General features: G+C 37.2%; 3 protein-coding genes across 3 annotated transcripts; 1 reads left to right on the top strand and 2 right to left on the bottom strand.

Moving 5' to 3' along the window:
• LOC109847508 lies at positions 7,576-10,479 on the bottom strand. Its single transcript, XM_020416736.1, has 6 exons — positions 10,418-10,479; positions 9,585-10,217; positions 8,656-9,297; positions 8,156-8,402; positions 7,884-8,023; positions 7,576-7,798 (listed from the first exon to the last, which is right to left on the bottom strand). The coding sequence occupies exons 1-6, from the start codon at positions 10,477-10,479 to the stop codon at positions 7,576-7,578; spliced, it is 1,947 nt and encodes a 648-aa protein (XP_020272325.1).
• On the bottom strand, positions 11,569-14,326 carry LOC109847507. The gene is made up of 5 exons (XM_020416735.1): positions 14,265-14,326; positions 13,420-14,052; positions 12,930-13,132; positions 12,490-12,820; positions 11,569-12,205 (listed from the first exon to the last, which is right to left on the bottom strand). The coding sequence occupies exons 1-5, from the start codon at positions 14,324-14,326 to the stop codon at positions 11,569-11,571; spliced, it is 1,866 nt and encodes a 621-aa protein (XP_020272324.1).
• On the top strand, positions 15,389-20,718 carry LOC109849488 (UDP-arabinopyranose mutase 1). Its single transcript, XM_020419330.1, has 4 exons — positions 15,389-15,856; positions 17,198-17,448; positions 17,573-17,741; positions 20,082-20,718. Exons 1-4 carry the CDS (start codon positions 15,530-15,532, stop codon positions 20,412-20,414), a joined length of 1,080 nt encoding a protein of 359 aa, XP_020274919.1. The 5' UTR covers positions 15,389-15,529; the 3' UTR covers positions 20,415-20,718.

Here is a 23,921-nt window from a genome sequence, read left to right as displayed (position 1 = left end):
GTTGTCTGAGATTCTTAATATTCCTTGTGGGAACATTTTATTAGAAGACGTTATTTACGATGACCCAGCAGTGGATTCCTTATTGACTCTCCCTAACAAATATTTTCCATTTGATTCTAGCTCTGCTTCTGATTTGGCTAAAATTATTGGTTGTATCATCTGCTACAACATAATTCCCAAAACTGAGGGTTATAGTCATTACTCCTATGAACTCACTCGTGCTATTTATGCTATTGTTGGGAGTTGTGATGTCAAGTGGGGCAATGTTATATTTAATTCTATGGCTTTCTCTCACACTACTTTTCTTCCTTTTGGAGTCATCTTAACCAAGGTTTTCTCTCATTTTGAGGTTGATTTATCTTGTGAGACCCATGTCAAAGTCTTACCCTTCTTTGACTCTTCAGCTCTTCATAGGATGGGTATCCCTACAACTCAATATGAATTAGACTATCCTATTCAGCATCAGCCCTCCAGCTCTGAGTCTTCTAGTTCTAGGGATTCATCACCTTCTCCATCCAGTTCTAGGGTTCCTCCTCCTGCACCCACTTCTAGTATCCCAGATTATATAGTTGATCGTATGGATAGATTAGAAGAGGGAGTGTACGCTCGCTTGTCTAATTATGAGCGGAGGCGGAAGAGATTCGTGCTAAAGCTCAAGTTTGGTATGGTGAGGTACTTAGGAGGATTGATAGATTTGAGAGAAGCCAGGATATAGGTTTTGCCAGCATTGATAGTAGATTTGATGACCTTTTCAGGATGGTGCAACAACCTCCTCCTCCTCCTCCTCCTCTTCTGGGTTCAGGGCCATCAAATTCGTGAAGACAAATTTCATTGCACTTGTATTGTTTTATGAACTATGTAATTTTATTTTAGCTTGTAGTTATTTTATGAGTTTGAACTATGTAGTTTGGATTGTTTTGTTTTTGGTGTGAACAATGTATGAGATCATTGTAAACTCCTTGATGTTGATGTGAGCGTTGAGGTTTTGTTTAATTATTTAGCCATAATCATCATTGCATACATTCTATGTGGTTTCTAAATAGGGGGACCAATCCCTATTTATGATTATACTCACCCCTGCTTGGTTGTAGGAGGAGCTTTAGCTCTCTTTATATTACTGTTTCCCTATTTTGATGTTGCCAAATGGGAAGAAAAAGTGAGTATATTGTGATTTTATTGTTGTTTTATTGGTTTCATATATTTATTGAGAAATTATTTATCATCATCAAAAAGGGGAAGATTGTTAGGACTTATGTTTATGAGCCTACTATCTAATCTTGTTTTGATGATTTAACAAATAATTTATAACTGTGTGTTTCCAGTGTTTTGTGTTTATTATATATCCAGGGCGATGATATCTGAAATGAAACCAATACAAATTAAGTCAAAGATTCAAGAACAAGCTTCATATGCATACACTTGGGTATATTAGTTTAGGATTTATATATTGTGTGTTGAAACTTCAAGCTCAATATTATGCACACACACGTTCTTTGTTTTATCACAATTTGGTTATTTTTATAAAAATACTATGTTATTGGTTTATGGACAAAATAATCTTTGTATACATGTTTTATTAAGTCTATAAATCAATTAAAAATGTTTCATAATTTGGTTTAACTTAAAAGTCAAAAATCTAGTGTTTTATATACACACGTATTTGTGAGTTTTTGCAAAATAAAGATATTTCACAAACGGGAAATGATATTTTAAAAATTTCTTTTATAACATGTTCATTTTCATGTTTATAAACATTTTCCCAAATTTTATATTTTTTGAAAATTATTTGATATTTTTAATGAGGGTTCAAAGTTTAAATTTACTGTTCAAAAAACTCATGTGCGCATTATCAGTCGATTGATTCTTGTTATCAATCAACTAATGAAACACACTAGAAAGTGCATTTAGTTTCTGTTCAGTCGACTGATGAACCATCAGTCGACCGATGTAGATTATCAGTTGACTGATGAGTTTAGCAGTCGACTGATAGCAGATGAGTGGCCTGTAACACTCAGCTCATCAGTCGACTGATAAAACATATAAGTCGACTGATAGCACTGTAACGGCTAGTTTCCAACTTGCGGATTTTCTAGTTTTTTTTATCTTTTTGCTTGAATTTTCTTGGTTTTTAGGATTTGTTTCATGAACCTATACATACCCCATTCCCTCTAACTTCTGAACTAACTAAGAAAAGTTTTAAAACAAGATTACAAGGGTTTAAGTTTATTTAAGTGTGGTTTTACAAGTGTTTTGTGAAGAAGTTTTCACAAGAGAAAGAAGAGAACGATTCTACCGTGTTTGAGCTTCAACTTTATCCATCTCTCTTTCTTGTTTTTAGAGAAGATTTCACTAAACTGAATTTCTAGCTCTATACATTTATTTGTTGTTTATTCATTTTATTATGCTAGAATTTATATTGAGTTTAGTTTCGATATTGCTCATTGTTCACACACACCACCTATTGAGCTTTTAGTTTTTCATACAATATATAATTGGGTTGTGGTGAGTGATACGTTGAGTGTGAGCTTAATTGAGTTCTCATATTGTTAGAGAACAAAACAATTTGTATTTGAGCTTATTTGTTGAGTGAACACATTGTAATATACAAGTGCACCGAGAAGAGTGTGTGGTGAGAGACGGGGTCGATTCCAAGAGGAGTGATGTCGGTAGTAAAGTCTAGGAAGAGGTAGTAAATCCGAACACTTGAGGAAGCCGACACAGGGCATGCCAACACTTAGAGGGTGTATTGTGTGATTACAAGTGTGAGTGTTATAAACGTTTATCGGTAAGCATTAAAAACCGATTGTGAACGTTTTCGGTGAACGTTGAAATCCAATTGAGATAGTGGAGATTCTCCTCGAGGGTGAGGAGCGAAGACGTAGGTCGAGGGTGACCGAACTCCGTGATCATATTGTGAGTTTGTGTTTGTTATTTGGCGTACTCTTTTATTTTGCTCGTATTGCTCATATCTCATACTCTTTGTTTATATCGCCTACTATCTCATATCCTATCTCATATAACTTGTTGTATTCCATACTTGCTAGGAAAATCGTTAAATAGTTTTAATTTAGCATTAATATTGGATTAGATTAGCATATACTCTATTCACCCCCTCTAGGGTAATTTCAGAATGTCCATAAAAGCTAAACTCATCAATTCAGTTACTTCGCCTACTCCTAAGCCTGGCCTGGTTTTACGGCAGTCAACCCAATTGGAGATAATTGACTCTGATTGTATCATGTTCTCAACATTCCATATGAGGAGATATTGATTAGATACTCAATCTCTCTACTTGAGAACTTTCATAGCTTACCAGATCTGACATACATCAGATGTACCATCCTACACCTATGAGGCACTACAACATGGATCTACTAGTAGGCCAAGTAACTAACATCACAACCTCAGTCATCAAGATGGTGACTGTAGATGCTGATCTGCCGTAGGTAACCTGTATAAATACCCTTGCTACCTAAGGTAAAATAAAAGGAGATGCACATAGCCAATTGTGGTTCATGATCACGTTCTCTTCCAAAACCATAACCTAGAGTTACCTAGTGTTTTGACTTTTTATTATCAAGAGTCTAACTTAGGTATCGGATGGGCGTTTGTGGACAGCCCACCATCATCAATCTGACACTTTTTTTTATACAATTAGCCAATTAGTTAAGTGCTCGCATCAGACATCAAAGAAGACCACTAGGCTCTCATTCTTGAACCTATTCCAACGGACTCAATGTTGTAAGTTGATTCACTGCATTAACGAGTCTCCTTACGGATAGTGAAAGATCCTTCTAGATGATCGAAGCATTGCTTCCAAGGTTGTGATAGTGAAGAAGCAAACCGAAGACCATGGGAATGCTCATAACGTGTTAGCTAGTGTTGCGGTAAGTATTAAAACGACGAAGTCGGAACAACTTTGCAATCATTATAATAACATCACCAATTACGCCCACGAAAATGGTACCCATGTTTAACAGCTTAGTAGTTATCACCGAAAGTGACACAGCTTAGAGATCTTTGACTTTCACAAATTGCAGCGAGCTCAGGATACTGAAAAGTAAAGCACGACAAGGATATAATAAAAGCTTTGTCAACAGGCCGAGTAAAATGCACACTATTGAAACCCATCTCGCTTACTTTCTCATCATGAAGAAACTAAGCTGGCCCTTTCATTCTCACAAAAGCTAACTCACTCAACAAGTAGGAGATAGAAAAACCAAAATTAACTAACTCAACATATAGGAGAAAGGAAAAACTAAAATAAACTGTCTAGCTCCTAGAAAAACTAAAATTAACTAAGTCAACATATAGGAGATAGAAAAAACTAAAATAAACTATCTCCTAATCAATACTCAAAGTTGCAATAAGTAGGGAAATGGGCATTCAAGCCGGCTTACGTTTTCTTCACCAGTTCCAGGTAAATTTCACAAAACCCCTTATATGTTTGGACTTTTCACACCTAGCCCCATTAGCAACCCCATTTATTATTATTATTATTATTATTATTATTATTTATGAGAATTAAGGATGAGGCCCCACGCAGAAGACCTCAACCTGGTTTTGGTTACCCTCACATGAGAAACAAATAAAAAAAAGGGAAAATTGCTTGGGGGAACCAAATAAAATTCGGCTATGCATCTCCACCCCCAGTCCAAGAATTATTACCGGAAAACCCTTATACAGAAAAAAATGCAACAAAGCCCCCAAATAGTATTCAGAACCATAACCCAAAAAAAAATCCCCAAATTATCCTTGGCAATTTAAAACTGAAAAAGTCACATCCCCACCGTCATTTTCTGAGCAGCACTGTTACCGAAACCCCCAAACCTCCGTCAAAGAGTTTGAAACTCTCCCCCTTCCGGAACCCTCTTCCTCCGCCGCCGACGACAACGCTTCAGCCGTCTCGTTCGTCGACTTCGTGTTCGTCTTCGTCGTCACAATCGAAGACCGCTGCATCCTCGACTTCTTCGACTTCGTGCTCGTCGCCTTCTTCTTTGGCGAACCCTTTAGATCGTCATCCTCGACTTCATCCTCGACTCTTCGACTTCGTCGTCTTCGTCGAAGACCGCCGCCACGACTCGTCTTCTTCGAAACCCGCTCGTCGCCAACTTCGAAACCCTGTTCTTCTGAAATCCATCACCGCTCGTCGTATTCCTCTTCGGCGACTCTCCTTTACTTCGTCGACTCTCGTCCGCCGACAAGGACCCCCCCACCGACGACCGCAAGCTCGTCGACCGCCAGAATCTCTCATCCTCACCGAACCCCACAGTGACGCTGCTGAAAATACAGATGTCGAATTCATCATCTGAATCAGCTACAATAAAGCCTGAGATGTAAGTATCTACCCAATTGTTCACATCTGTTCATTTAATTTGTTTGGCATTGTGAATTTATACGCATTAGAACCCTAAGTTAGTTTTGGCATTGTCAATTCATCATCTCAGACAGTTGATTTAGTATCTGTTGTGTTGTCTTTTACAGTAAACATGATATAAGAATTTGTTGCAATATCCGTGGATATTGTCAATTTATGGATGGCATTGTCCCACAAATGAGGTCTGAACATTGGAGGGCTTATGGATCCTCCAATTTCAAGAACTATGTTAGTTTTGGTATGATTCCATCCGACAAGGCCACCATCATGCTGCTGTTGGATAATGTGGATTTAGCCACGGGGAAGTTTTTCTTCAATGATAGCCAAACCGAGACTAAACAAGCGTACACGTTTGATCTAAATTGGGTGCGCAAACATACTCGGTTTAATGATGAAGGAGAACCCAGAAGGCAATCGCGACATGGATAATAGGATATGACGCACTACTTCAGCCAAGGCAACAATCACAATACAAGAGTGGCCGAGGCTTACCTTGAGGCCCTAATTGGAGAAAAAAAAAAATTATTCGGTCCAAAAGAAATCCGATGTTTCGGGATTATTGTTATGCATTCAATCCTCTATCAATTGACAATGATATGGACGCCCGACGCAGCGAGAATGAATGCACGCGCGGCATAATGTTCAAATTATGTGGCTGCGAGTAGATAGCGGTGATCAATTTCCCATGGCGACAATCATCTATAAGGAATTGTGGGACTCCTTCAAGCTGTGAAGAAGCGACGAAGGGGCTGACATTCTTAAGCGGCTGCCTCCTTGCTATCGTGAGTTAACTATGATATTGAGATTTATATGTTACATTTGCACCTTATCTGTGATCATGACCCTTTATATGTGATATTGAGATTTATAAAATGTTAACATTTGCACCTTACTGTTTTATATTGCTTGTTATGTAATATTATATTTCTGTAATTAGTGTTAATGTTATCATTCTACAAGTATGATTGTGGCATACATGCGATTATTTTATCATGTCGATCCTCAGAGGAATAGGGAGATATGCAAGTTGATTTTGCGGCATGGAGTCACATATGGCTAGCGAGGCAGGACTTGCTGCTCAACTCATATGTAAGGGCGTAAAGGGAAAAAACTGCGGCTGAAATTAACAGTGATGATCAGATATTTTTTGTACTTGGGGTAAGTGATGTACTCTATGATTGAGTGGAAGTATTAGACTCTACATTAACTGTGTCATTTGTTTAAACGTGGTGATGTATAGGCTAACCAGTTTACTAGCTGTGTGTGACATTTGTTGGATTGCTGTTGATGACTTTTGGGGCTGTTACGCGATGTTTTAGTATGCCGTGTGACTTTTGAGTCTTGTATGTGTGACGTTTTAGTGTTCTGTGTGACTTTACTAGCTTGTATGTGACATTTTGTTATTTTGTGTGACATTTGAGGCCATTATGTGACATTTTAGTATTCGCTGTGACTTTTGAGTCTTGTGTGTGATGTTTTAGTGTACTGTATGCTTTTTGCTTCTTGTATGTAACATTTTGGTAGGTATGATTGACTTTTTGTATGTTGTGGTATGTTACATTTGTACAGGTCTGTAAATATTCTCCTTATCAGTTACTAGCTGTTTGTAAATTCTCACATGTAACAGCCAATAGTCACACATGACGTTTTAGTGTTCTGTGTGACTTTTGAGTCTTGTATGTGACACTTTGTTAGTTTGTGTGACATTTGGGGCCATCATGTGACGTTTTTGTATCTTCTGTGACTTTTGAGTCTTGTGTGTGACGTTTTAGTGTTCTGTTTGACTTTTGAGTCTTGTATGTGACCTTTTGTTATTTTGTGTGACATTTGAGGCCGTTATGTGACGTTTTAGTATGCTCTGTGACTCTTGAGTCTTGTGTGTGACTTTTGCTTCTTGTATGTGACACTTTTTTTATTTTGTGTGACATTTGAGGCGGTTATGTGACGTTTTAGTATGCTGTGTGACTTATTAGACTTGTATGTAACGTTTTGGTAGGTATGATTGACTTTTGGTATGTTCTTGTATGTTACAATAGTCACATGTGATATGCAAACAGGTAATACGTCACATTTTTTGTGGCAAAAGTAACACGAAGCGGTAATTTGTCACATACAAGAAACAAATGTCACAACAAAATGGCAAAAGTCACATGTAACAGACAATAGTCACAAAAGCGTTTGCATTCTGCCTGGAAACGTTAATCTTCGATAGGTTCAGTGCACGTGGCTCGGTTATGTCCTTCAGCGTGACATCTTGAGCATCTAATTGCACGTCTACTCTCAGATCTGTTGTTGATACGCCTATTCTTGTTCCTTCCACGTCTCTTTGTTGTCTTTGGGGGAAGAATGCTAATTGTTTCATCTGTGACATCTGGCTTATCGTAATTTGGAACAGGAAAGAGGATTGGTTCGTAACTTCTCCTGAAAGCTTCAGTCGTCATGAACCAATCGCAGAACTGGTACACATCTCTATGCATGAAGTTAATAGCGGCACACGCATGTTTACATGGTATTCGCAATATATCCCATGCACGACACGCTAATTGTTTCATCTGTGACATCTGGCTTATCGTAATTTGGAACAGGAAAGAGGATTGGTTCGTAACTTCTCCTGAAAGCTTCAGTCGTCATGAACCAATCGCAGAACTGGTACACATCTCTATGCATGAAGTTAATAGCAGCACACACATGTTTACATGGTATTCACAATATATCCCATGCACGACACGTGCATGTTTTGTGTTCCAAATCAACTTGTACTGATTTTTGTGATGATACCTCGAAGATTTCAGCTGTAGAATGCGATACTTCAAGAGTGCTTCCCTTGGTGACATTTTCTTGGAGGATTTTTTCCGCTTCAGGACAAAAATAGCTATTCCATTTTGTTGCCATCTCGCGACGAGTATTCATCCTTTCCATAATTTGCACACGAATGTGATCCATCATATCGCAAATGGGAAGTGTTCGCGCCACACGAATCCAACTGTTGAAAGATTCAGCGACATTGGAAGTGATATGCCCATATCTGATTGAAAACAAAAAATCATTACCACAATTTACCGCTATGTGTCACAAATAACTAACAAATGTCACAACTAACAACAAATGATCACAGATAACGGCTACTGGTCACATGTAATGGGGTATTGTCACACGATACAAGTAAAGGTCACACGTAACAGACGAACGACCCATATAAAAGCGAAATGTGACATTTAAAGGCTCAAATTCATATAACAGCATAATATAACAGTAAAGGTAATGATAATTGACGGTACCTTATACCAGGAAATACAGAATTGGCCCAATTACTAGGACCATAACTTAGAGCTACTTGGTAAGCTCTTTGATCTGTCATTCGAATCTGACGCAAAACAGCATTAAATTCTCCTTCCGTGTACTTGTATGCAGCAAACTCCAATAATTTTGAAATACGTTGAGCAGCACTTGAGGCAAAACCCATCTCTCTAAGCTTCAATTTATAATTCTCAACAAGATGAAGTACACACCTAGAGTGGTACGCATCTGGAAATATATTTTTCAAAGATTGCTTTATTCCTTTGTCGGCGTCTGACAGAATTACAAGGGGATGGGGTGGATTGTATGGTTCTGTTCGATTGTACAATATATACCGCAATCCTTGAATAAACCAACTCCAATTCGCTTCATTTTCTTGGTCACAAACGGAAAATGCGAGTGGAAATATGCCTTGATTACCATCATAAGCGGTCGCACCTAATAAGATCCCTTTGTAACGATCCTTCAGAAAAGTCCCATCTAGAAAGAGCAACGGCCTACATCCCTTGAGAAACCCCTGTATGCATGCACCATACGACACAAATAAACGTTTGAATCTCCTTTCTTCTTGTTCAATGCTGAAGACACTGCCTGGATTTGTTTCCGTCACCTTCATCTGGTACCTAAAATGATGGTTAAATCACAAATAACTTGTTAAATACTCAAACGTCACATATAAAGTCAAAATATCACATATAAGGTTTAAATATCACATGTAATACTCAAAAGTCACATAGAAAGTCCAAATATCACATACAAGATCTAACTATCACATGTAATGCTCAAACGTCACATATAAAGTCAAAATATCACATATAACGTTTAAATCTCACATGCAGATGTAGGAACAAGTTGTCACAAATAACTTTGAAATATAACGTTCACGCATCAATAAATAACGAGGACTAACCAGGATAGTAAATCATATGAATGCCTTGCGCAACCAAATATTTCATCTTTTGCTGTCTCTTTAGCACGCCAAGCTTTAGAATAATTAACTCTTAATCCATATTGAGAGTGCAATTCCTTTCTAATGTCAGTTGGGGTTATATATGGACGCCTCTTCATAATTGATTGTAGCATACTCGCAATCCACCTTCTTGATGCTCTGAAGTGACCAGCTGTGCTGTTATGTTGTCCACATGTATGTTGAGGAACAAATTTCTTTATAGCAAATGTCGACACATGGCTCAATGGTGAAGCGAAAAACAACCACGGGCAGTTTGTTTCTTCTCTAAACATGCAACTAGCACGAATACGTTTTGGCTCATTGTTAACATATTTGAAAGCGAACTTCTTAGCTATAGAGTAGTATATAAGAGCCATTCTAACTTCTTTTGCACTTTCAAATTGCTGCCCTTTTCCAGTAATTGCCTCGTGCCACCATGCTGGGATCCGTGACGAGTCACTTACTACGTCGTTCATACTGTACACATGCTCTCCTTGAGGGTTGTCATTTGGGATCCTCTCTGATTCCTCGATTGTGATACTCTCATAAGGTTGCTCAATATGCTCTGATGACTGTGAGCTTACATTAGGAACACTGCAGGTTTAATGTACAGGTCACATATAAGTCACATGTGATACTTACCAGTAAAGTCACATATAAGACTCAAATGTCACAAATAAAGACAATATATCACAAATAAGGTCCAAATGTCACGTGGTATGTCTTCAGGTCACATATATAATAGAATATGTCACGTGTATCCAGAACATGAAAATATACTTTTGAATACTTACTTAAGCTCTGTTTCTGACCCTATGGCATGGGTGGGTCCTTCATCTCTTTCAGTAACAGTCATGGTCAACGTATTTAACCCCATTGAACGATGATAACCTATCATATTGAGAATATCTTCATCTTTTGAAAGCTCAAACGAGACATTGGGAAACTTATCGATAGAGTAACTTATCATGTGTGTGACATTTGTTAGATTGCTGTTGACGACTTTTGGGGCTGTTACGCGATGTTTTAGTATGCCGTGTGACTTTTGAGTCTTGTATGTGACGTTTTAGTGTTCTGTGTGACTTTTGAATATCACGTGTGTCATTTTAGTGTACTGTGTGACTTTTGCTTCTTGTATGTGACATTTTGGTAGGTATGATTGACTTTTGGTATGTTGTGGTATGTTACATTTGTACAGGTCTGTAAATATTCAACCTATCAGTTACTAGCTGTTTGTAAATTCTTTGTGATCTGTTCTGGAAGATATTAAATCCGGACAGGTAATATGTCACGCGAACAGGTGATACGCCACATATGGCAAAAGTCACATGTAACAGACAATAGTCACATGTGACGTTTAGTGTTCTGTGTGACTTAAATTCTTTGTGATCTGTTCTGGAAGATATTAAATCCGGACTGGTAATATGTCTCGCGGACAGGTGATACGCCACATTAGGATGAAATGGACATGTAACATACAATAGTCACATGTGACGTTTTAGTGTTCTGTGTGACATTTGAGTCTTGTATGTGACACTTTGTTATTTTGTGTGACATTTGGGGCCATCATGTGACTTTTTAGTATGTTCTGTGACTTTTGAAACTTGTGTGTGACTTTATAGTGTTCTGTGTGACTTTTGAGTCTTGTATGTGACACTTTTTTATTTTGTGTGACATTTGAGGCGGTTGTGTCGTTTTAGTATGCTTTGTGACTTATTAGACTTGTATGTGACATTTTGGTAGGTATGATTGACTTTTGGTATGTTGTGGTATGTTACAATAGTCACATGTGATATGCAAACAGGTAATACGTCACATTTTTTGTGGCAAAAGTAACACGAATAGGTAATTTGTCACATACAAAAAACAAATGTCACAACAAAATGGCAAAAGTCACATGTAACAGACAATAGTCACAAAAGCGTTTGCATTCTGCCTGGAAACGTTAATCTTCGATAGGTTTAGTGCACGTGGCTCGGTTATGTCCTTCAGCGTGACATCTTGAGCATCTAATTGCACGTCTACTCTCAGATCTGTTGTTGATACGCCTATTCTTGTTCCTTCCACGTCTCTTTGTCGTCTTTGGGGGAAGAATGCTAATTGTTTCATCTGTGACATCTGGCTTATCGTAAATTGGAACAAGAAAGAGGATTGGTTCGTAACTTCTCCTGAAAGCTTCAGTCGTCATGAACCAATCGCAGAACTGGTACACATCTCTATGCATGAAGTTAATAGCGGCACACGCATGTTTACATGGTATTCGCAATATATCCCATGCACGACACGTGCATGTTTTGTGTTCCAAATCAACTTGTACTGATTTTTGTGATGATACCTCGAAGATTTCAGCTGTAGAATGCGATACTTCAAGAGTGCTTCCCTTGGTGACATTTTCTTGGAGGATTTTTTCCGCTTCAGGACAAAGATAGCTATTCCATTTTGTTGCCATCTCGCGACGAGTATTCATCCTTTCCATAATTTGCACACGAATGTGATCCATCATATCGCAAATGGGAAGTGTTCGCGCCACACGAATCCAACTGTTGAAAGATTCAGCGACATTGGAAGTGATATGCCCATATCTGATTGAAAACAAAAAATCATTACCACAATTTACCGCTATGTGTCACAAATAACTAACAAATGTCACAACTAACAACAAATGATCACAGATAACGGCTACTGGTCACATGTAATGGGGTATTGTCACACGACTGGTCACATATAATGGAGTATTGTCACACGATACAAGTAAAGGTCACACGTAACAGACGAACGACCCATATAAAAGCGAAATGTGACATTTAAAGGCTCAAATTCATATAACAGCATAATATAACAGTAAAGGTAATGATAATTGACGTACCTTATACCAAGAAATACAGAATTGGCCCAACTACTAGGACCATAACTTAGAGCTACTTGGTAAGCTCTTTGATCTGTCATTCGAATCTGACGCAAAACAACATTAAATTCTCCTTCCGTGTACTTGTATGCAGCAAACTCCAATAATTTTGAAATACGTTGAGCAGCACTTGAGGCAAAACCCATCTCTCTAAGCTTCAATTTATAATTCTCAACAAGATGAAGTACACACCTAGAGTGGTACGCATCTGGAAATATATTTTTCAAAGATTGCTTTATTCCTTTGTCGGCGTCTGACAGAATTACAAGAGGATGGGGTGGATTGTATGGTTCTGTTCGATTGTACAAAATATACCGCAATCCTTGAATAAACCAACTCCAATTCGCTTCATTTTCTTGGTCACAAACGGAAAATGCGAGTGGAAATATGCCTTGAATTACCATCATAAGCGGTCGCACCTAATAAGATCCCTTTGTAGCGATCCTTCAGAAAAGTCCCATCTAGAAAGAGCAACGGCCTACATCCCTTGAGAAACCCCTGTATGCATGCACCATACGACACAAATAAACGTTTGAATCTCCTTTCTTCTTGTTCAATGCTGAAGACACTGCCTGGATTTGTTTCCGTCACCTTCATCTGGTACCTAAAATGATGGTTAAATCACAAATAACTTGTTAAATACTCAAACGTCACATATAAAGTCAAAATATCACATATAAGGTTTAAATATCACATGTAATACTCAAAAGTCACATAGAAAGTCCAAATATCACATACAAGATCTAACTATCACATGTAATGCTCAAACGTCACATATAAAGTCAAAATATCACATATAACGTTTAAATCTCACATGCAGATGTAGGAACAAGTTGTCACAAATAACTTTGAAATATAACGTTCACGCATCAATAAATAACGAGGACTAACCAGGATAGTAAATCATATGAATGCCTTGCGCAACCAAATATTTCATCTTTTGCTGTCTCTTTAGCACGCCAAGCTTTAGAATAATTAACTCTTAATCCATATTGAGAGTGCAATTCCTTTCTAATGTCAGTTGGGGTTATATATGGACGCCTCTTCATAATTGATTGTAGCATACTCGCAATCCACCTTCTTGATGCTCTGAAGTGACCAGCTGTGCTGTTATGTTGTCCACATGTATGTTGAGGAACAAATTTCTTTATAGCAAATGTCGACACATGGCTCAATGGTGAAGCGAAAAACAACCACGGGCAGTTTGTTTCTTCTCTAAACATGCAACTAGCACGAATACGTTTTGGCTCATTGTTAACATATTTGAAAGCGAACTTCTTAGCTATAGAGTAGTATATAAGAGCCATTCTAACTTCTTTTGCACTTTCAAATTGCTGCCCTTTTCCAGTAATTGCCTCGTGCCACCATGCTGGGATCCGTGACGAGTCACTTACTACGTCGTTCATACTGTACACATGCTCTCCTTGAGGGTTGTCATTTGGGATCCTCTCTGATTCCTCGATTGTGATACTCTCATAAGGTTGCTCAATATGCTCTGATGACTGTGAGCTTACATTAGGAACACTGCAGGTTTAATGTACAGGTCACATATAAGTCACATGTGATACTTACCAGTAAAGTCACATATAAGACTCAAATGTCACAAATAAAGACAATATATCACAAATAAGGTCCAAATGTCACGTGGTATGTCTTCAGGTCACATATATAATAGAAGGGAAAATAGAATATGTCACGTGTATCCAGAACATGAAAATATACTTTTGAATACTTACTTAAGCTCTGTTTCTGTCCCTATGGCATGGGTGGGTCCTTCATCTCTTTCAGTAACAGTCATGGTCAATGTATTTAACCCCATTGAACGATGATAACCTATCATGCTGAGAATATCTTCATCTTTTGAAAGCTCAAACGAGACATTGGGAAACTTCTTGATAGAGTAACTTATCAACAAACTTTCAAACCGTACTCTAAAATTCTCTGCGGCTTTCATCTTCAATTCGGCTAAACTTGTTGCTGAATTGACTTTAATAAGGGTTGCATTACTGTTAAATGAAATCACACACATTAAAGAATCTTCCATTTTGGTTGTTGAAGAAGTTAAGAGGAAAAAGTTCAGAATATAAATGATTGTTGAAGGTTGTTGAAGATTTTAGGAGTAGATCAAAAGAGAGAAGAGTATATATGAGGAATGCAATATTTTGGAGGGAACCGTGTACATTTTCCCCTCCAATTCTACCTCTTCCCTGCATAAAACCCAAGTGCTCACTGATTTGACAACCCGTACTTCATGATGGGTTGCTTGGCTGGCGAATAAGACAAAACCCAAGTTCTTCAAATCACAGCCGCTTTCAGCGCTGTTACCCAAATCGAAAATGAGAGTAGAAAGGGCAAAATGGGTAATGCTGGAAAATACACTATAAAGTAGAGAAACACTGTTGGGTTTGGGGTGAGATAGCATTAATACTTGGGTCAAGGTGCCCCCAAGTGTTTGACTCTAGTTGGGGGGTGGGGATGCATAGCCGAATTTTATTTAGTTCCCCCAAGCAATTTTCCCTAAAAAAAAACCCCTTTGATTGCGGACATCATATTGTTTCAACAAAATATCCAAAAGATAGGTTTTGCAGTTAAAGTTATTCTGCAGGAAACCCATTAAGCTCCCCTCAAGTTTTCTGCAGGAAACCCCTTTCGACTTCCAACATTTATGGAAGATGTAGAGGGTAAATATACAGTTATGAAAGGTTTGGCAGCATATAGCCAAATTACTTCAAGGGTGCGGGTTACGAAATTTACGCTCACGTTGACTGGATCCTCCGCACACCTCGGATCGCGCCAAATCACCCGTCTTCTTACTCCACTCAAAACCGGACACGCTCGTCCCGATCCGAAGCCAACTCGTCCTCATCCACCGACACGCGCCAGTCTCCTCTGCATAACTCCTTATATTAATCTCATCCGAAAACGCTCCCTCTCCTCTCTCTCTCCAAACTCTCTCTTGAGCGATCAATCACAGATCTCTCTTCTCTCTCAACAATCAACGATGGCGAGTTCGAGGTCGAGTTCGAGCGGTCCGCAGTTGACGGATGAGCTCGATATCGTGATACCCACGATCCGAAACCTTGATTTCTTGGAGATGTGGAGGCCCTTTTTCGAGCCGTACCATCTGATCATTGTTCAGGATGGGGATCCCACGAAGACGATCAACGTCCCCGAGGGGTTCGATTACGAGCTTTACAATAGGAACGATATTAATAGGATACTGGGCCCCAAAGCGTCCTGTATCTCCTTCAAGGACTCTGCTTGCCGATGCTTTGGATATATGGTCTCCAAGAAGAAGTACATCTTCACCATTGATGACGACTGCTTTGTGAGCTTTTTGGCCCTTTCATTTTTCGGTGATTTTGGATATTTGGGTTGATGTGTTTCGATTTCAGTAGGAAGGTGGCATCTGGCGTTTTTTATTTTATATTTTAAATAGTTAGATTAGATTTTGTTATTATGACTTTTGTCATGTCATATATCTTACAATGGAGGGATTCTTCTTGATCTCTACGATTAATTAATTAACCGTGTAACATGTTCTAGCCGTGAAAAATATTGGGAAATTTCCACTGGTTTACCAATTCCACGTATTCAGTGTTCACATTCACACATTTTGTGAAGGTGTTTAAGGGCGGTTTAAACAGAACCATATGTAGCTCTTCGGCTTGATTCTTTTTGTCAAGAACTATAGTAGCTTGATATAGATGCTGTTAGCGCATAACCCAACAACTCAAGTTTTCGGATAAAAATTGTCCCTGACATGGTGCTCGACACCAGGCTTCAAGAGCTTGTAAACTGAAGTTTCATCATAGGCACAGCTCATAATTAGTCATGACCAAATAGTTTAAACTTTCACTAAGTGGTCCTCGACACCTTTTAAGTAAGTTTAAACTGCCGTGTAAAATTTGTCTTTTTTCCTTCTAGAAAGTTGTCTACGTATACGTAGTATTGTGTAGCTAGCTCGAATTTACTGTAGTAGCATTGTGTGTAAGAATTTGAGAACTACATTTCACATTAATTTACATCTAAATATTCATATATGCTATAAGGTATATCCGTATAATATTAAATATGGTGATGAAAGCACTTGGCACAGTTCATCAATTCATTGCATTACACTTCGTAGATAGTTGAGGCTTTCAGTAGGAAAAAGAATAACCGGACTAAGATTAGCTGTTGTTTGGTTCTTTATCTTGTAGACCTCTCAGAAAGAACAATGTATTCATACAATTCGCTTTAAGCATTGTTAGATCTGTATGATCGATTCGTTGCTGTTTGCTGATAAGTTTGAACAATATATCACGTCGAAAGCCATTTGTTCATCTGTTTATACGTTTAGTACAGATCTGTATTGATCATCAGTTGACCTTCTTGATGTTTTTATTGTGCGTGCACATGCTTAGAAATCATTTTAACCCTCAGTTTCTGGATTTGACAATAATAAAATAGAATGTTGTTTCAGTTATATACCTTCTTTTGAAGTTATTAGGTGAGTCCTCTTAAATTTAATCTGTTGTCAGATTACTGCGCTGTACCCATGTACATGTGATTGTATTATTAGTATAAAAAAGGAAATTATTGGGATCTTTCAATAACATTTTGGGGCACATACCATGTGAAATCACTTTGGATCGAAAAGCTAATGCGTCTTTATTTTCTCTAACAGGTTGCGAAAGATCCTTCCGGCAAAGACATTAACGCACTGGAGCAGCACATCAAGAACTTGCTTTGCCCATCCACGCCCTTCTTTTTTAACACGCTCTATGATCCCTTCAGAGAAGGTGCGGATTTTGTGCGTGGCTATCCTTTCAGCCTTCGTGAAGGTGTTCCGACTGCTGTTAGCCATGGACTTTGGCTTAACATCCCTGACTATGATGCTCCAACACAGCTTGTCAAACCTCGTGAAAGAAACACCAGGTTTCTAATTTTTTTCTTGACTGAGTTTGGACATTTTATTGTTGGCTTGTATCTGTATAATGGGATGAAGATGTTTTATTTATTTATAATTATAATTATAATTATTATTATTATTTTGTGGTAGGTATGTAGATGTGGTTCTTACCATACCGAAGGGAACGCTGTTTCCAATGTGCGGGATGAATTTGGCTTTTGATCGTGATCTTATTGGCCCTGCAATGTACTTCGGACTAATGGGTGATGGACAGCCTATTGGTCGCTACGATGATATGTGGGCTGGGTGGTGTGTTAAGGTTTGTCATTCTGCTTCCAGTTTGTTCATATTGCTCTTGGGGTGTGGACAATTACCCTCATTTTTCCCAAAATTATTCTATTTCTATACAAACTTTTCCTCCGAACCTCAAAAAATTACCTTATTCTTAACTTTGGGACAATCGTGGAGAAAGTGGGATAATTTTGAAGAATTAATTTATTAAATATCTAATATATGTTAATTGTATTATAATATATAATATATCTAAATTATATTGTATTATAAAATTATACTATAGTTTAAGATAATAAAATATTATATAATATTATCTAATATAACATTATTATATATCATTTTTACATATTAGTTAATAGTATTTTATATATTATAATATTAGTATTATATTATTATAATATTACTTCATATTATTTAATATATATTTTATTAGTTAGAATAAAAATATTATTTTAGTATTTTTATGATATAACCTATTGTATTAGTAATTAACATTTATACATTTATAATATAATATTATATATTATATATAACATAAATTTAATATGATAATATTTATTCTATTATAAAATATTTTAATTTATATAATAATTTATTATTTTCTATTACACTTGATTATATTAATTAATAGTCTTAAATATATTTTTAATATTGTGGTAGGTATAATATTAAATAATATTTTATTGCTACAATAAAAATAATAATAATGTACTATATATTAAAGTATGATATTATGTTAATATTTTATATATATAATTAATATAATATAATATATTAATTAATAATATTTTTTCAATTAATAATATTGAACATATTAATAGTATATTACGGTTACAATAAATATTATATTTTAATAAGGAGCCATGTCATCAATTACCCATTTAAATTATAGTAATTATCATAAAATATAATATTTTAAATAATATTATATGGAATAAAATAAAAATATTATAATAGTTAAATTTATATTAAATTGAATATTGTATTATTGAAATATTATAATAAATATATTGTTCATATATTATATCAATTATTTTATAATATATCATATTATTATAATATAATGTAATATATTAATTAATAACGTTGAACATAGTTACAATTAATTAATAATTATAATATAACATATTATATTTTATTATAAAGTAAAATAATGCATTACATTATAATAACATACTAAATAATATACTAAGCCAATTAGATTAATTAATTTAGGCTTAATTGATAAATAAATATTATATTTTCATAAGGTGCAATATCATCAATTATCCCACATGAATTGTCTTCAAAATGTCCCATTATCCCAACTTGTCCCACTTTACCTCACTCAAAATATATCAAAGGGATAAAATTGTTCCATTAAAATATTTATCCTAGTTGGCCCCAACTTGTCTCAACCAATAACCTCACCTTATATCATTCTTTGAAAAAGAATCATCGTATAAAACTACGGTGTTAAAAGTTTCAAAGGCATTGACTAGGAACAATTATTTCATGGTTAATCTAGTGTGTGATCACTTGACCATGTTTGTTATAGTTGTAACTTTGAGCTCATGTTTGTGCATAAAATAAAATAGCTAGCCTAGTCAACAGATCCAAAGCCACACAATTTTGCATTCAGCCCGACTGAAGGCTCATCATTACTCTTGAAATCATTACTTTTTAACTCATTGGAGTCATGCAGCTTATCTTTAATATGCTAATGATAATAATGAGGTTCTATGTTGGTACAACCTTTTGTAATTAGGTGGTCTACAAGGTGCTATTTCTACAGCCTTTTAAACCACCTCTAGTGGATCGTGATTAACACAAACTAATTTGTGATTGTTGCTTCCTGAATTTTGCTTATTCATCTTAATGTCTACAGTATGTCATCATGATTCTCTTTTACCGTTGCCAACTACATGGCTTAACCTCTATCTTATCCTGCTTTCTAATTACCTATTATTTTAGAATTATGACTTACTCAGTTACTTAGAATGGAGATTAATCAAGTCCTATTCCTACATTCTTGTAATTTTTTCCATCCGATATATTTGCATCATGCGCTTCTATGTTGAAGGGTTTCCTCCATTCATATATAATTTTTTTTTTATCTCTGCTTCTCTAGTTATTCTAGCCATTGCAATGTTGACCTCAGATCTTTGTTTCTCTGAATTTTTATATGAAATCTTTGAAATTTATCCATATACCCATATAACCGTTATAATATATTCTTATTATTTTCAATATGAGACTAATGCCTTTTAGTAGACCAAACCGACACATGAACTGAATTGGCACGACACTTTTCTAACATTTCTCTCTAACATTCCTAATATACCAACTTTTAACAATGCATTTCTTGGTTAATGAACGTAAACAGGTCATCTGTGACCACTTGGGACTAGGAGTGAAGACCGGCTTGCCATACATCTGGCACAGCAAAGCTAGCAATCCATTCGTGAACCTGAAAAAAGAGTACAAAGGCATATTCTGGCAAGAGGAGATTATCCCCTTCTTTCAGTCAGCAACTCTTTCGAAGGAGAGCACAACTGTTCAGCAATGCTATGTTGAACTCGCGAAGCAGGTGAAGGAGAAGCTCTCCAAGGTGGACCCCTACTTTGACAAGCTTGCTGATGCCATGGTCACCTGGATCGATGCTTGGGATGAGCTCAACTCTGGGGCTCCAAAAGCACCTAATGGCAAAAATGCCTAGAGGAGAATGAAGAAGAATGGAGAGCTAGTACACACAAAAGTTTCTATCGGTTTCATTATTTATGTAGGAATTTCTACTTATATGCATGTTAGGTGCTTTTAAGAATAAGCATGTTAGATGTTGGTCCTTTCCCTTTCCCTGCATTTGAAATATTTTCTTTTAGTCATCATCATCATCCTCCTCCCCTGAGCCACTTCATTTGGAGATTCAGGTTGTTTACTTTTTATTTCAGTTGGATGATTGTAATATTTATATTGATACTCTGAGCTGATAATAAAATTAGCTTTTGCTCTGTTTTCTTTTCTGCTAAGTAAGCGAGGCCATGTGAACTGTTTCCTGTAGGAGTTTTTATTTTTGGAGCTCGTTATGTTAACCACAATTTGAAGATCATACTTTTGAGGAGAAAAGAAACTTGTTGACAAGCAGGATTGGGACAGTAATTTACAGTTGTTTAATCGTGTTTCATTTACTTGCAGTTTCATCAGGACTAATATAAAGTTGAGTTTTCTGGATTGAGGATGTTTGAATGTAATATTGTGCATTTTTTGTCTCCTTAAAAAATAGGAGAAATGAGAAAAGTATAAAAATATATATCCTGCATCTTTATGGGTTGTTGATCTCTCTTATAAAAGAGAACGAAAGTTAACCTCTTTTGATTGCTGTCATATACGCATCACTCAGACTTTCATTGTTGCTCTTTTATTAATATCTTTACATTTAGCAGTATTGTTATTTTTAGATCAATGTTGAAGGATTTGTGGTATCTGGTCGGCTTCACAATCTTTTGTAGCAATACTCTTTTCTAGTTACATAATATCCAACAGAAGTACTGCAAAATCAAACCTTAGGGTGTCTTTGGCGAACTACACAAAACTAGGTCAGCACCAATCCCCAAAAAAAAAAGGAAATTGGTTTAGTGGCCAGTTTTGAGCTACAAAAAAATTGGGCCAACTCTAGCACTCTTATTTGCCAAACAAGAAACTACTTAAAATTGGGTCAAATTCAGTCCTAGCCCAATTTTACAAGGTTGCCAAAGACACCCTTCGATTCTTGAACTCGTATTGTGCATGTGCATGCAAAGCATATCGACAATGTCACTTATGTTCTAGAAGTTAAAGAATCATATGCTTGGTTGGAGTTGTAAAGCGGAAGCCAGACAGTAAGAGAGGTTTAGCACTTTTTTATTATTTATTATTTTGTTATGTATGATTTATACTACCCATTTCTGTATGGTTTGAGTGAAAAAAATGACTAAGATCACATAGGGACGAGAAGGACTACGTACCTCTGGAGTCTATAGTTTGTGCAACTGTTTACTTGTTGTATTCATCTACTATTTAAAAAAAAGGAAAAAATGTCTCTAGATCTTAAAATTCGAAGGCTCCTATAATCCTGCACTTTTGGCCCATGTGCGAAAGTCAAAACCTAAATTTTCATTTCAAAAAGTCCCTTTCAGCAGCTATCTCATTAGAGAGAGAAACTAATACGAGTCGCCGTGCGAGCACCTTTGATCGCGAAATTATTAAAGGTGGATTGAGAAGAGGATGACAAAAACACAAGAACAATTCCGTGGTGACGAAGGAAAATACCTTCTCTAGATTATGAAGAATCAATTATTACAAAGCTCTCTCTCACAATCTCGCTAGAATCGAGAACAACCTCTCAATCCTCTCTAAACCCTAATACAATGATTAGAATTTCTCTCTGATCTAGAGAACAACCTCTCAATCCTCTCTAAACCCTAATACAATGATTAGAATTTCTCTCTGATCTAAGATGATGTTTAGAAACCCTAAACAACCCTTTATATAGGTGTACAAACGTGGATGGCAATTTGGTAAATAATCAGACCAAACCCTAACAGGAATTCGTGCAAACAGAAACCCAAACGAACCAGGAAACCTTCGATGAGTCGACTCATAACTGAGATGAGTCGACTCATCCGAAACTGGACAAAACACAAAAACCAGCGATGAGTCGACTCATGACAGGCATGAGTCGACTCACGGGCTGAAAACTGGATACTTCGATTCTTCGATTCACCGTCTCATTCCATGCTTCAACCTACGTTCCACTGTGCTGTTTTACACCTCTATTCTCATGCTATCATGAGAATCATCTATTCTCAAGCTCCCATGAGGATCACTAAGTTCCGAAGAGAAGATACACCCGTATCATGGGTCCTCTCTTTCAGAACTTGAAGTCTCATCCAAGTTAGAACTTTTGCTGAGGAAACTCTCGAGGTCCTCCATCTTTTCTGCACCATCTGGCCTTGCTAGGTACCTGATATCGACGTACAACTGGAAACGACACCTTCGCTCATTGCCTTGTCGTAGCTGTCTTCCGCTCCAACGCGCAATCCTCTTTCGATGGCTTTTCTCGAAGACTAATGCACAACTAGACAAACTTCTTGCTTGCGTTCACCAATCTCTTCGCTCGTGCCGCCGTCCCCAAGATTGTCTCCCTAGAAAGAGACACCGAATGAAATATGAACTTTTCACCGCCTTTGGTGAATGTATACTTCTTAACCCGTCTCTCGTAGATCTCATATCTATCACATAAGTACAGATTGCCCAGTATAATCTGACAAATATCCAATAGAACTACATCACATGTGACATCGTCAATATACGACTCATGGAGCGCAAATCTGATGGTGTACGCAGTCTCTCCTCCTTCTGAATCCATCCCAATGGATAGGGCTTCGGATGTTTGACCATCTTCAGACTCAGCTTCTGAACCAAGGCCTCAGATATCAAATTCTTCTCGCTGCCTGGATCAACTATGGCATCAACCAAACTGGTCTTCACTTGCAACTTAATCTCGCTGCCTGGATCAACTATGGCATCAACCAAACTGGTCTTCACTTGCAACTTAAGCACAAAGAGTTACTCTCTCGGGTCTTCGTCCTCTTTCGTGGCTTATTTCTCCGCCATAAGCTTAAGACTGTTGTTGGGCTCTGTCATCCCAGGAACTTCCTTCAGACCCTGTGCTATCATGTATGCCTTTATCTCCTCCTTTCTCTTCAACCCTCTTGGCTTCAGATGAGGATACTTCTCCCAGCATCGATCAGCTACGTGTCTTGTCTTCTCGTAGTGACTGCAAATCAATTCTGCTTTTCCCGGATCACCCTTCTTCCTCTCCTCCTTAGATTGAGAACCACTAGACTTGCCTCCAACTTGTTTTGCATCTCCCTTTACTTCATTGCTCTTCTTTTGCTTGTCTTCGATGGCAATAACCTTCACGCTCGCCTCTGTAATAGATTCTACCATGAATAACTTCATCTTCTTCCGGATGTAATCGCTCAATCCTGCCATATACTTCATAAACACAGAATATTCCTCTGTCGTAATGTTGAGGACCATCGCCTGCTGCTGGGACTTCGTGGTGTATTCTTGAATGGTTTGATTGACCCTTTGGCGCAAGCCGTACCACTTATACCAACACTCCTCAAGGAATCCCACCGAGTAGAACTGTTTCCTCAGTAACTCCTTGAACTTGTTCCAC

This window comes from Asparagus officinalis, chromosome 7 (assembly GCF_001876935.1).
Source record: "Asparagus officinalis chromosome 7, Aspof.V1, whole genome shotgun sequence".
NCBI lineage: Eukaryota > Viridiplantae > Streptophyta > Magnoliopsida > Asparagales > Asparagaceae > Asparagus > Asparagus officinalis.
Note: the sequence above shows the minus strand (reverse complement) of the source record. Positions and strands in the feature narration are given on the sequence as shown.

Coding starts and splice junctions, on each gene's coding strand:
- LOC109847507 (XM_020416735.1), bottom strand. CDS start 14,326: ATGACTGTTACTGAAAGAGATGAAGGACCCACCCATGCCATAGGGACA. Junction 14,053..14,264: donor GGGACAGAAACAGAGCTTAA/GTAAGTATTCAA, acceptor TTAAACCTGCAG/TGTTCCTAATGTAAGCTCAC. Junction 12,821..12,929: donor AGGTGCGACCGCTTATGATG/GTAATTCAAGGC, acceptor ACAATCGAACAG/AACCATACAATCCACCCCAT.
- LOC109849488 (XM_020419330.1), top strand. CDS start 15,530: ATGGCGAGTTCGAGGTCGAGTTCGAGCGGTCCGCAGTTGACGGATGAG. Junction 15,857..17,197: donor CCATTGATGACGACTGCTTT/GTGAGCTTTTTG, acceptor TTTCTCTAACAG/GTTGCGAAAGATCCTTCCGG. Junction 17,742..20,081: donor GGGCTGGGTGGTGTGTTAAG/GTTTGTCATTCT, acceptor GAACGTAAACAG/GTCATCTGTGACCACTTGGG.
- LOC109847508 (XM_020416736.1), bottom strand. CDS start 10,479: ATGACTGTTACTGAAAGAGATGAAGGACCCACCCATGCCATAGGGTCA. Junction 10,218..10,417: donor GGGTCAGAAACAGAGCTTAA/GTAAGTATTCAA, acceptor TTAAACCTGCAG/TGTTCCTAATGTAAGCTCAC. Junction 8,403..8,655: donor TCTGTATTTCCTGGTATAAG/GTACCGTCAATT, acceptor GTTTTCAATCAG/ATATGGGCATATCACTTCCA.